Source organism: Trematomus bernacchii, unplaced genomic scaffold, assembly GCF_902827165.1.
Source record: "Trematomus bernacchii unplaced genomic scaffold, fTreBer1.1, whole genome shotgun sequence".
Classification (NCBI taxonomy): domain Eukaryota; kingdom Metazoa; phylum Chordata; class Actinopteri; order Perciformes; family Nototheniidae; genus Trematomus; species Trematomus bernacchii.
In genome coordinates, this window is record NW_022987720.1 from 16,104,689 (window position 1) to 16,117,700 (window position 13,012).

Here is a 13,012-nt window from a genome sequence, read left to right on the forward strand (position 1 = left end):
TGAAATATCTCCACAACTATGGATGCCATTCAATTTTTTCACCTATTCATGTTCCTCAGAGGATGAAATATAAACCATAAGTTGATCTTCTGACTTTTTACTTCAGGTCAAGATTTTTATTTGTCCAATACTTTGGTTTATGAACAAAATCATAAAAAACAAGTTATTTTTGTATTTGATAGAAAGCTAAGGGAGGAGGCCACAGGTGAGAGGCGCAAATCAAAACCTGTTACAGTCTCAGACTCCTAAACTGTAACTCAATCAGAACATCTCTGTCTGAAATTACAATGCTGTCTAGTTTCTTTGCATTGTTGCACAGAAAACAAATCAAACATCTGATCTGTAAATGCACCATAAAGCCTTGAGTATACACTTTAAATGCAGACACACCTGCTAAGCCATCTGGACTGGATCACCTTCATCCTCTCAGACCAGCTGTTTCACTTCACTGCAGATGTACATCAAGCTATCTGTTTACTTCCTCCTTGCCCTCTATATTTGCCCTTTGCTCTCTTCTCAATCTGTCATGCTCAGACGCTTCCCTTCTGCCGTTACCTTGAGCCTCCTCCTCCGTCCTGCACCCGGCCCCTCGTAGTAACCCCCAGCTTCGCTATAGGAGCCATCAGCCATCAGCCATGGGTGCTGAAAGGGCTTTGCATAGGTGGGAACATCTCTGTCGCTTCTCTTCAGCTCTGTTCATTGTTACCATTCAGCTACTGCGTCACAGCAGCTATTCTATCTGATGTATATCAAATCAACAATGTGAAAATAATAATGAATCACAGCAAAGGTCACATTTCATGCCAAAACAAATTACACTTCTGCTGTATGTGGTTTATGCCTTGAGGTTTTGACTTGGGATGACAGACACTGTTATTTTCTGCTGATTAAAGCACTGATTATTTCTCAATCAATCAACGTCTTAACTACATTGTTTTATCTCACCAGAAGATTAAAAAGAAGAGTTAAAGTACTCCTTAGCCTTGATATATCTTTCAAACAATCATTAGTGTTATTATTATTATTATTATCGTTATTAGCATTAGGGCCATTCTCAGCAGGCGGTGGTACATTCAGATGGTTTAAAGCCACCAAACAGACTCCTAACTCTTCTCCTGTTCCTTCATCCAACTCTGAGATGATGCAGTGTGTTTAGGCTGCGTTCTGACACAAAGCAAATACGGTGTAATAAATTGCAAATGAACTGCGCCATGGACACTACCAATTAATCAAAAGGCAGATTGTTGTACTTTCTCCATGCCATGGCAGGAAAAAAAGAAGAAGGTGACTCGCACCTTCCTTTTAAAATGAATGGATTGTATCTGCAGTTAATTATCATTTAATACAGGGTCTCTTCGGGATGTTTCTACAGCTTAAGGATACAGCCGGTGGAGTGGAACGGAGAAGAGCTCTGCTGCGATGGAATCAGAGATTGGCCTGCTGGTAATTACACTTTCATTGTAAGAGGATCAATTCTATGTAATCAAAGTGCAATCTCACTGAAAATCGAGTGGTTATTCAAGCCACTTTAATATGGAAACTTTACATTTTCAAGGGAACAACATTAGTTTGATAAACAGCAGCGGAAAGTCTGCTTGTGGAGTATGAAAACCCAGAGTGGATACACTTGCTTTTGCTGTTGACTTCTGACCTGAGCATTGCAGTGGCTTATAAAGCTTGGTCAGTTTACATGTCGGTTTATCATTGGTTGTTTACATCGTCAACTAATGTGAAAAATATTTTCAATTAGGCTTTTTGTTTATAAAATCTTAGACACTAAAAAAACGTATTATAATTCCCCATGGCCCAAGGTGGTCTCGTCAAATGTGTTGTTGGTTCTCCCATTTAAATTAAATATAATAAAAACCTGTATGTTTGCACTTCTCAAATCCACAACAATGAGAATTTTTTTAATTTGTTTAGGTATTGGATCGTTAAAACCCCTAATATCCTTTTCATTACATACTATGGTTGATGGAAATGTACCTATTCAAACTACCCAAAATATGTAACAAAATAAATGAGAGCAACATTTACATTTTCTTGTTTTTGTTCCAAACCGTCAGATTTCAAATCAAATATATTATTTATATAGCACATTTTTAAACGATATTTGGTCGAGCCAAAGTGCTGACCAACTAGTGCAGATTTCTGCCATAGTTGGTCAGACATTGGAGTTGTTTGATGCTGTTGACAAGCTGTTTTCATCTGCAAACATCGCTTGCTTACAGAGAGCAGACTTCCAAGCCAACAAGTGTGAGTGAGTTTAGGTGTGATACTTAAGCTTCTGTGCCAAAGAATATCCTGTTTTTAAATGTTAATAAGTGGAGTTACAGGAGTTTGACAACATTGGAAATGCTTGTGCACACAGGCAGTGAACTGTCAGTTGTATCATGGTCTGGTGAGCTGTGGTGCCACACAGTGTGCTTACACAAAGACTAGCCCAGGGTGTGTTTGGTATTGATTTGTTCTCTGGTCATGAAGGATAAAGATAGACCCCACCCAACAGGACCAACAGCAGCTAAAAATAACATTTGTAAATCAAGGCTATAGCCACACACACAAACACACACACACAAACATGCAGTGCTGTTGGCTGTAATGAAAATGATGTGTCAGGGGTCAGAGGGGATAATTATTATGTAGTAAGTGAAACGCTGCTGCTCTTTGACGCATGTCCCCACTTTTAATGCTTTTATTTTTATTTTTTCCTAATTTATAGCTGAGGCTCTTACTCTAGACTGTGAGGGGTAAGGGGGAGGGTCTCCACGCTCAGCGGGTGACAGCATTTATGGGAGAGTGCGACCGAAGTTTACAGCCACTCTCCCATCGACCAGAGCCATCTGAGCCATTAATCATACACTAAACCAATTACCATGCCATCACATCCGCGTCTACTGTCCATCTCATCTCAGACTCGCTCAGGACAGCCGAATGCCGCTCCACCAAGACATGTTTATTAATTTAAAGGGGGCGGGATCATAATGATGTATCGATGTGTTTACTTTAAACCTCTATTGACTTCAAGTTTGATATAATTCCATAATGGTTTTGTTAATGTTCAACAATCCAGCTCCTTCTGGCTCTGTCAGGTTATGGTAGTGTGCTTTTAACTGCTTTTGGTCCCCTGCAAACAATACTGTTCCAAATGTAATGATGTAAATAATGAGACATCACCCACAGTATGTCATTAAACACTTACTGTGAATATATCAACATACAATACTGTTGGCCCAGAAGGTAGATGGTCATCCTCCAATCGAAAGATCGGTAGTTCGATCCCCAGCCTGTGCAGTCAACATCTTGATGTGTCCTTGGGCAAGATGGCTCCCTTGCAGTGTGAGTGTGAATGTTAGTTTCCTTGAATGGCAGCCTCAGTCTCTGTATGAATGTGTGTGAATGTATGAATGCTTGAGTTGTATATGCAAAGCACTCTGAGTTGTCACTAAGACAGGAAGAGCGCTTTATAGGTGCAGTCCATTTATCATTATAGACAGATTATTTTTTCAACGAAAGTTTGGTTTCCTGTGGTGAAACGGCACTGTTATCAAACCTAAACAGACCCGAGGCTGCACTTACAACACAATCAATGAACTCTACACTGATACCCAGGTACCAGCGTTTGTTGATGCATGCCCGTGTAACTGGAGAATTATAACAAATGTTAACCCGGACAGTAATACAACTGAAGGCCAGAGCCCTGAACTGTTCTCCAACCATCTTCAGGCTCAGCCTCATCCGGTATTGTCCGGCCTGTAATTTGGCGTTAGTGGGCAATAGAGAGGGCGACATTGAGACCAATATAACATTTGTGTTTGGTAGTGACTGTCTGCAGTCTCAGCGGAGGGCAAAATGAATCCCATCCATCGCCCGCTGCAGGGCAGAGTGACAGTGCAGCGCAATGGAGCTCAGTCACTTTAGCTGCTATCAGCTGAGGGGGGAGTAGTGATAGCATCCTGGCGGAGGCTCGGTTTCTACTCCAACAAGTGGCGGCGAGGCCCCTTACTTTAGTTTTTCATTAAGGTTGTTTTTAACGTTTAAAGCTTTAATTCAAGTTTGTGTATGAAACTTTAAATGTCAATCATCTTATTTTATAACGTCATCAATATAAAAAAATGTTTAATCCTCAAACAAATTCCTCAATTTGTATGAAGTGATTCATGGGATTAAAGGAGTTAGAACAATCCTCGCAGTCACCACTGGAATCTAATTCTAATATTAGTGAAGCTTTATCTTTATCTATCTCCAGAAATACCACGTTTAAACAAAATGAATAGACGTGCAAAAAGCTGCATATAATTTGAATGTTGATTTAGAATTTGAATGCCACTGTTATAAAGGAAGCTTTAAATTATTCAGTACAACCCTACTGTCCATCCACTCTGAACTTGTGACTAACTGTAAGCCGGCCCATGCAGCTGGATGTACAGTGGATCGTGTGTCATAATACGGTGTAATGCCACTTTAGGGGCTGGGACATTAGCCTGGGTGGGCATACTCCAGCGGTGTAATCCTTATCTGATTGGACTATGAGACTAATCCAGCTCTTCTCTTCCGCGCTGCTCTGCTATCTGCTTTTATCTCAGGCCTGCCTCTCATCCTGCTCTACACAATACACAAACATCATGTAAAAGTACACAAAAGCACACACACAACATACTCCCACATGTGTTTTTACATGCATGAATGTACACTACATTGATACTCCCACGAGCTTATACATAAAATCATGAGGCGGTATGTGTGAACTGTGATCTGTGGTGATTGGCAGCAGCAGTGGGAGGCCATACTGAAATGTGGTAGCCATTTTAGATTTTAAAAAAGGAAAGCAAATTTTTCTATAATCGTTGTTGGGGGAAGAACAGTTTGGATTGTGTAAAGGAATAACTCGCCGTGGCTCCAACATTCACTACATTCATGAGATCATAATTCTCTACTAGATATTGGAGTACTGAATCACTCAAATATGTCTGAACAGTCTCATCTTATTGTCTGAACATCAGTTTAGCTGATTGAAAATGCTCTAAATTGATAAAAATGCAAATGCATTTGTTTCTTTCGACTGATATCGTGCGCTCAAAGTGAACGGCTTCACAGAGCTGTTAGCATAGCTGTGATGTTGTTTAAGCATGAATGCCATAAACTGGCCATTTATATCTTCTAGAATAGGACATTTTTATGCTTTTCTTTGTCTTATGTGATGGTAAACTTTGGACTGTTTTGAGACGTAAGGATTTTGGCTGTAGGAGACCATTTTCAGATATTTTAAAGATGAAAAGATTATTTAGATGTATAATAGTACATATAAGTAAACAGCAGATGGATAATGAATTGAATCAGAACTTGCAATCCTATATTATTAGAAAATAGGTATCATGATCACAGTGGACATGAAGTACGTTGCATTTCACATATTGTAGTTGAGGTGATTTTGCGAGGGAAGAGGAACAAACACATTGAATGATGAACCTTAAGAGACTTTATATAACAGGTAATAAAAGGCAAACATCACACCATGGTGGCCCTCCTTCATCACAGGGTCCACCATTCCTCCCCAACACCTCCTTGCCTCTCTCCGTCTCCTCCACAGTGGAGCCTGAGGGCGGCGCTGTAATGAAGACGAATGCCTCAGATTAGCAGCAAACGCAGAGCGCTACACCTGGCTAAGAGAACAAGGGGGCACAGTGGCTGTTCTTACAGACATCCCAGAGAGGACGAGTGAGCGGCGGCTCCAGGGCCCAATTCATACACAACACACATTTTTACGGCTAAATCTCTCTATGAACCACAATCACTGAACTTTAAATACTGTCAGACTGAATTGCACACACTTGGTCTACAACATCAACAGCCGAGGCACATTCCATTAAAATAGTAACAACTGCGGGCTAGCTACAATGTGGACCCAAACAAGTTTACAAAACTGATACTGATAACAAAATGTGGATGTAAACCAACGTAGAACAAATAAAAGTAGACCTCCAACTGACATTCAAAGCTGTCACACATAAATATAATATATTAGGACACTAAATTATTGGTTTCAAACTTCAGGACATTGAAAACAAATGTAGGTGACCTTGAGCTGCAACTACTGATTCTTCCTAGATCTCCAAATGTCCCACCAACAGAATTTCAACGCTGTGTATGTGCTCATTTTGGTGAAATAAAAGGGTAAAACAGCAGAGTAACATTAACAAAACACCTGCTAAAAGGAGAAACTGTTACATAAATGTTTCTTCACTGGTCTCTCTCTGGCCAGTGATCATTAGTGACTGAGTCTAGCAAATTCACATATTTTTTGCTTCTGATCCAGAAATGACCAGGATCAGTCCAGATACTATTTCTCGCAGGATTGACTCAGTGCATTACACACAAACATATTTTGCTTCTGAATCCCAACCCTAAGCTGTTGCAATAGAAACACAATCTTTTCTTTTTCCAGGAGTGATATTATTGTGTTTTCTGACAAGCAGTGAGCGAAGCAGAGGTCGAGGTGTTGAAGCACCCAGTGTGGGTATTCCCATTTTGCTTGTTCACAGGTTCTCCTCTCCAGTAGCTGGTTATACAAACACAAACCATCGCCCACCTGTGTCCACTCTGTGAGCAGGATGTGTGGGCTTGCGCTGCCAAACACACAGTCTGTGTTTTGTGCTGCGACTTTAGCTATCAGTTGCTGCCTGATCCCCAGTAATGCATGGTTTAAGAAGAGCTGGGGGAAAGATGAATACTAGTCATCTTGGCACTTTGAATTAATTGAGCCGAGCTGCAAACCGGAGCCTTATTAACATCTGAAATGTTAAACTTCACTCCTTCTGATAGTCTTGATTTGCAGGCTTCTTATCTCTCTGCAGCTGCATCTGCTCTGTAGTTTTCTATTTTTCTATTTTTACAAACCTACAATTAAAAGTTCTCACTTTTTAAGACCCAATTTCCTGAGAAGGAAGTGATTTGAATTTGAATTTAAATGAATCTGACCCTGTTAAGTAAATGCCCTTGCCCCCTTTATTTCCACTCCCTTGCCTCTTCTGGGCCGGCGATCGTTCATGAATCGAGAATGAATAATCTGGATTTATTTCCTGCCATTTTGATCTCTGATTCAAAGGGAGAGGCTCATTGTGCCGATACAAAAGCAACATACACACACACACACACACACACAACGTGTCAAAAGTGCGGTGGTTTGATCTCGACTTGACTCTATGCAGTTTGGTTTGCCAATTAAATAATGGCCTGGCAGGGATAAAGGCCAGTCAGTGTCACAATTACACTCCAGCTGTGATTAATCCCATGTGCATTAATGTAGGCACAGTAAGAACAGTAGAGCAGCGTTATCTCTTTTATATATCCACACAAGAAACACTTTGTGAGACCTCAAAACTTAGAAACACACTCACTCTTTCTGGTAAAACTAAAAAAAACGTGTCAGGAACAGCAGAGGTGTAAACGCTGTGATCAGGAATTCAGGTGAATACAAATTAAATACCAGATACCAAAAACATTTGTTTCTCATTCAAGCAATTGGTAAATGATGATAATATATTTGATCCAAAGCATGTTACAGTGAGCTTCTCACTCATCCATCAACACACATACTGTATGGTGGCAAGCTTCTATGCAACGACACAAATAAGAGGGATGCGAGGGAATCAAAACAGTAAATTGTGGGTCAAACTGATAAACAACAAGCTTAAGCTCACCACAAAGCTCCATAAAGCCAAAGTAAGTCTTTGCACAGTGTAATTTTATAAATTATGATGGTAAAAATATTGATTTAACTAGACTTCAAACTAGTTATCAATCTTTGAACAGAATGTGTAAAAGAGTCTTCCTTCTTATCAGAGGAGCCAGAGGAGCATGAAGGCTTTTGAGGATCTTACTGCTAAGAAGATGAGCTGATTTGTAACGCTCTGTGCCTTCACAAGGTTACAGTGCCACACTCCCCAGTCAGCACCCAAATGCCTCCACTGGGACAAGGAGCACGCCGCCTCTGTCTTAGGTGTTAGGTGTGGGAGGTCGTATCAAAACCTGCTCTCAGGACGTGTTTGACATCTCAGGTCAAAGGTCAAACGACAAGCAGCGTTGAGCACAGCCACCATTGAGGCTGTCCGGCAGGTCTCTGCTACCATGAATTTACTTCTGGGGTTTCATTATGTAAAAAAATACCCTGCACAAACTGCTCTGTCACATCCTCTTTAACTGGACAGAACCCCTGCAGCGTCCCTTAATTAAGGTTAGACCAGTGTATTGGTTTGTCCATATATCAGGCTGATATATGATGAAGCTTCCTCCCTAACTACAGCTCCTGAATTATTTCATTATTTAAAATCTAGTGTCTGACTAGAGGAACTGTTTCAGAGTGGTGTGGGAGGCTTTTATGCAACAGCTTCAGGCTGCAACCACAAACCTGCTTCACCTGCATGCAGGAGCTGAACACGCTCCCAGAGCTATATTAGTCGGGATTTAAGTGTTTTAGTTTTGATGGTCGATATCCAAGTTTTTTTTTGTCTTGTGCACCCCTTACAAAGAAGCACAGCATGTGTCTCAGCATGTTTCACTTCAACATAAAGTAGATTTGTATGTAACACTCTTCAGTACTTTGATGGAAAAAAGAGAAACATGTAGAGAGAAGACATTTTGAAAACATTTTGGCAGCAGATTTATGATTTATTTTCTTTCCAATAGGTAAAATAATGTAGCCACTACTCGGAATGATCTCGCAACCCTTTGAGATGCCTTATGAAAACATAAAACCACTTCACCCTGCCTACAAGAGCTGAACACCTTTAATATTGTTTATATGTGAATTCAGGCTGTCTTATTAACCTTTTGACCCCTCCAATCCTAAAACGGCTTGTTTTGGAGCTCCTGCCCCCCCCCTCCCTGTGAGCCCAGGTCTGCGAAACAGCGAAACCCAGCCCGAAACCAGACCGAAACCAGCCCGAGCAGCTGCAGCTGAGAAAAGATTGAGTGTGTGTGTATGAGGAAGTCTGCGGATTGGTCCAATCCACGGACTTAACGTAACGGCTCCGTGGACGTAACGTAACGGCTCCGCGGATTGGTCTGTAACGTTACGTTAGGTCACAATACCCAAATACGTCACTGTACCCAGGAAGAAAAAGAGAAATCTCCAACGAGGCGTTCTGGGGCAGCATAGACAGGTCTTTTCTGTGTTAGAGTTTTACTCGCTACAGGGTGTACTTTGAGGGTTTGTGACTCTGCAGACCGTTTACATGCATAAAAGGCTACATAACACACAAGGGGACGGGTAATAACCAGAAAAGCATGACATGGGACCTTTAAACTCCAAGAGGCATTAGAGGAACAGGCACAGAAGAGCTTTACATCCTGCAATAAAAATGTGTGTTGTGATCTGTCAGAGACAGCTTCAAAACCACACGTGGAACCATGTTGGGAAGGTTTTTTAGGAAGCAGCAAAGAGTCTTTCCTCTTACCTTCCAAGCAGCACGTCCTCCACAGACCCGAGTGGGTCATCACCTCCTCGTTCTTTTTGCTGGTCTCGTTCTCGCTCATGGACTTGGGCCTGCAGACGCCGCGGGAGTACAGCCAGTAGTCCGTGCCGACCGCGATGGTCATGAGGCTGAAGGCCGCGAAGGCTCCCACCGTGGTCAGCAGCATCTGGACTCCGCGGTCGAACAGACCCATGTTTCCGCATTCCATGAAAGGGGGACCCCCTTTCCTCTTGATGTACAGGAAGTAAATATTTGAAAATTTGCGGGACCAAACCAAACCGAAAAAACGGGATATACTCGAGCGGAAGGAGAGGGAAGAAGGAGGAGGAGGATGCGGTAGGAACCTTATGGTTGCGTTTGGGTGAGGACCAAAACAAGAGAAAAACGGAGGAGGATGGAGGTTTAGGGGGGTGAAGAGGAAGAGGCAATGATGTCTCTCCTCTCTATTTGTTCTTACTTTTACACCTTATATTAGATTAAAAAAGTAGGTATGCAGAGGATGACAGCACCTCAGCAGGCCTACAGCTGCAGATGTATGGAGAATAACACTGAGCTTTAAAGGATTAATTATCTCCTAAAGCTTATATTGGCCCAGCCTAAAAATGGAAGTGAGACAAACCAAACTGAGGTTTATTCTCTGCAGGCCTGCACAAGAAAAGAAAGAAAATCCTGTTTCTGTACTTGAAAAGGTTACAGCTGAGCACCGAGCTGAATTAACATGAGCTCGAATAGAGTACAGAGATGGTTGGAGGGGGTTAGAGTAATGGCAGATTTACAGTACAACAGTTCAATATGTCTGTTACAGTGAGTTACAGTCAGAGGTTATAACATTTAGAATTAAGAAGTACAACTAAATCCAAAGCTACCTTAACAATTAGTAATAATATTATTATTCTAATGTGTTTTGTTCGTCAAAAAGGGGGTAAATCAACGAGATAATAAAGTGGGGAGGGAAACGAAGGACGGCAGGGAAATCTATCATATTAGTGGAAACAAAAGAGAGCAAACAAATGGGCAGATTCAAGTCCTGTCGAGGGGAAATAAAAGCGATTCCCAGGGTGTTTTATAACGACCTATTGTGGGGTTCAAAGAAAATATCACGCTTCTCACAACCCTTCACACGGTGGAATGAGCAAATCAAGGCTCAACAAATTAATTAATTAATTAATTAGCAGGCTTTTAAAAAAAACACACACAAAAACCCCCACCTAGAAACCGATAAAAACCTAAAAAAAATAACCGCGTAGATTTATCTTTTTCCTAAAATTTTGATCCCCAGTTTCCATATGTAGCCCTATAGCTCTGGGAAGGTTTCCGCCGAAAATGGGGGTCTGCGGTCAGAGGAGGTTCGGTCGTCGACGATCCGGAGAGAGCGGGGAGCATCCAGCAAGGCAAGCCGACCATCACTCGACATAGAGCCGGCAGAAGGAGGACGAGGAGTCGGTGTGGGCGCCGCTGCAGCTGAGGATGCTTCTTCCGTGTTGAGAAGAGGATACTGCCGCTGCTGCCGCTGCTGCCGCTGCTGCCGCTGCTGCCGCTGCTGCCGCTGCTGCCGCCTGAGTATCCAAATTCACCGTGGCAGTATCACACCCAGGACGGTCCCGTTTGTATAGCCCTTGCGCCATGTAATAGGAAGAAAAATAAATATGGATGAATGTTCCGATCCCCCCTGTGTTCCCCTCCTCCTCTTCCTCTTCTTCTTCTTCTGTCTCTCCTCTCAGATGCAGCTTTGGCCGCTTGCAGGAAGAAGCAGAGGAGGAAAAAAAAAGATATTACACAATCAGGAGAGCAAGTTGCACAGATCCACAGACAGAGCTGGTGCTGTCACGATGTCAGCGGCGCTATGCATTCAATACATTCAGGTTACAGCCTCTCTCCCCTCCTTTTTGTAGGATGATGAGTAATGTCAGTGTGGAGAAGATGCTCTTAATTCTGCAGGCTAGTTTTTCCTCCTTCTTCGTGTTTAAAGGGCCCACCGTGTGTGTATGTGTGTGCTGCAGCAATGGAGGCTCGTTGCTGGAAAGATATTAAAGATTTTTTAATTCCGTTTCTGTGAGTGGAGGGGGCGGAAGGAGGGGGTGTGTAGCGATGGTGTGTAGCGATGGTGGAATGATCTCTCTCTTCGGATGGGTAGATGGAGCATTACTGAACTGCATTTGTGAATTCAGGCTGAGATTTAATGCATTTATGGCTTATTATTGCCCGAGCCAATTGTTGCAGCACTGTCTTTTACGCATGTCTTTCCAGAGGTAAATTAGCTAAATAAGCCAACTTTGTGCTTCACTTATCTCTTTCTTTTCTTTGTTGTTACAATCTTATCAATAATAACTGCGATTTTAGGTCTGCAGCTTAAAGCTTTAAATGCAAATGGTGTCAGCAATGATTAGATGATTCTCCATGAATGATAACGAGGATGAAGCTGCAGTCTGATTTGGTCATGTTGAGAGTTGAAATTCTAAACTCAACGGTGTTTTTTTTTTAAATGACCGACTTCTGTATAATTAGTGTGCTGTATTAGCACATAACTGTGTGTGAGTGTGTGTGTGTGTGTGTGTGTGTGTGTGTGTGTGTGTGTGTGTGTGTGTGTGTGTGTGTGTGTGTGTGTGTGTGTGTGTGTGTGTGTGTGTGTGTGTGTGTGTGTGTGTGTGTGTGTGTGTGTGTGTGTGTGTGTGTGTGTGTGTGTGTGTGTGTGTGTGTGTGTGTGTGTGTGTGTGTGTGTGTGTAGAGAGCAGCTCCCTCCAGCTATGGTCTCCCTTTGTGGAGTTTGTTGCCCCCTGGTGTTCAAATCTCTTCATCACAACTAATTAAATAAAATAAAAAAACATCAATAAACAGTCAATCTTTCTGCTTTATCAAAAAAAAAAATTACAATATTTAACGTCCAGCTACCTGCCACAGCTTGCCATAATACAGCACACCTAAAACATTTCTGTTATGCAGGATGAGTTGGTGAGTACTGCATCACTTCACAGCGTATTGTAGCATGCTGATCAATGGCTCAGTCGCACAGAACCTTAAACTCTCAGAAAGGCTCTGGTTTAAAGCAAGCACTTTACTCCATGTACCAAGGGGGTATTTGGGTCCCCGGGGCCCTTTATTCCCAGGTGCCTGGGGTCTCTGACACTTTAAGGCGTGTGGTGCAGTGGGTTGTGCATTGGTGTTTGGATCAGGGGGACACAGGTTCAAACCCCACTGCAGTCAGCATGTCGTTGTGTCCCTGGGCAAGACACTTCACCCCAAATTGCTCCTGTGGGGATTGCCCACAGTATTGAGTATGTAAGTCGCTTTGGATAAAAGCGTCTAACAAGCGACATGTAATGTAATGTTTAAGCACTAAGGGACTTGGGCCACGCACTGTGCGCAACTTGAGGCTTGGAAGTCATTTTGCAGTAAAAGTGTCCCCTGTGTCTTATATATTTTATTGTAGGACATTTTTGTGGTGCATTATTATTTTCTGTTGTTGCTGCTCAAGGTAGAGCAAGTTTTAACTACTCTATATACAGTTGAATGGTGTTGTCTACAAGTTTGTATTATAATTT

General features: G+C 42.1%; 1 protein-coding gene across 1 annotated transcript in view; it reads right to left on the reverse strand.

Annotated features, from left to right (window-relative positions):
* cacng2a (calcium channel, voltage-dependent, gamma subunit 2a) overlaps positions 1–11,005 on the reverse strand; it is a 57,201-nt gene extending 46,196 nt beyond the window's left edge. The window contains exon 1 of the mRNA XM_034142410.1: positions 9,456–11,005. Coding sequence (XP_033998301.1) covers positions 9,456–9,681 — 226 coding nt within the window. The 5' untranslated portion in view covers positions 9,682–11,005. The remainder of the gene's footprint in view (positions 1–9,455) is intronic.
* Positions 11,006–13,012: the final 2,007 nt, after the last annotated feature.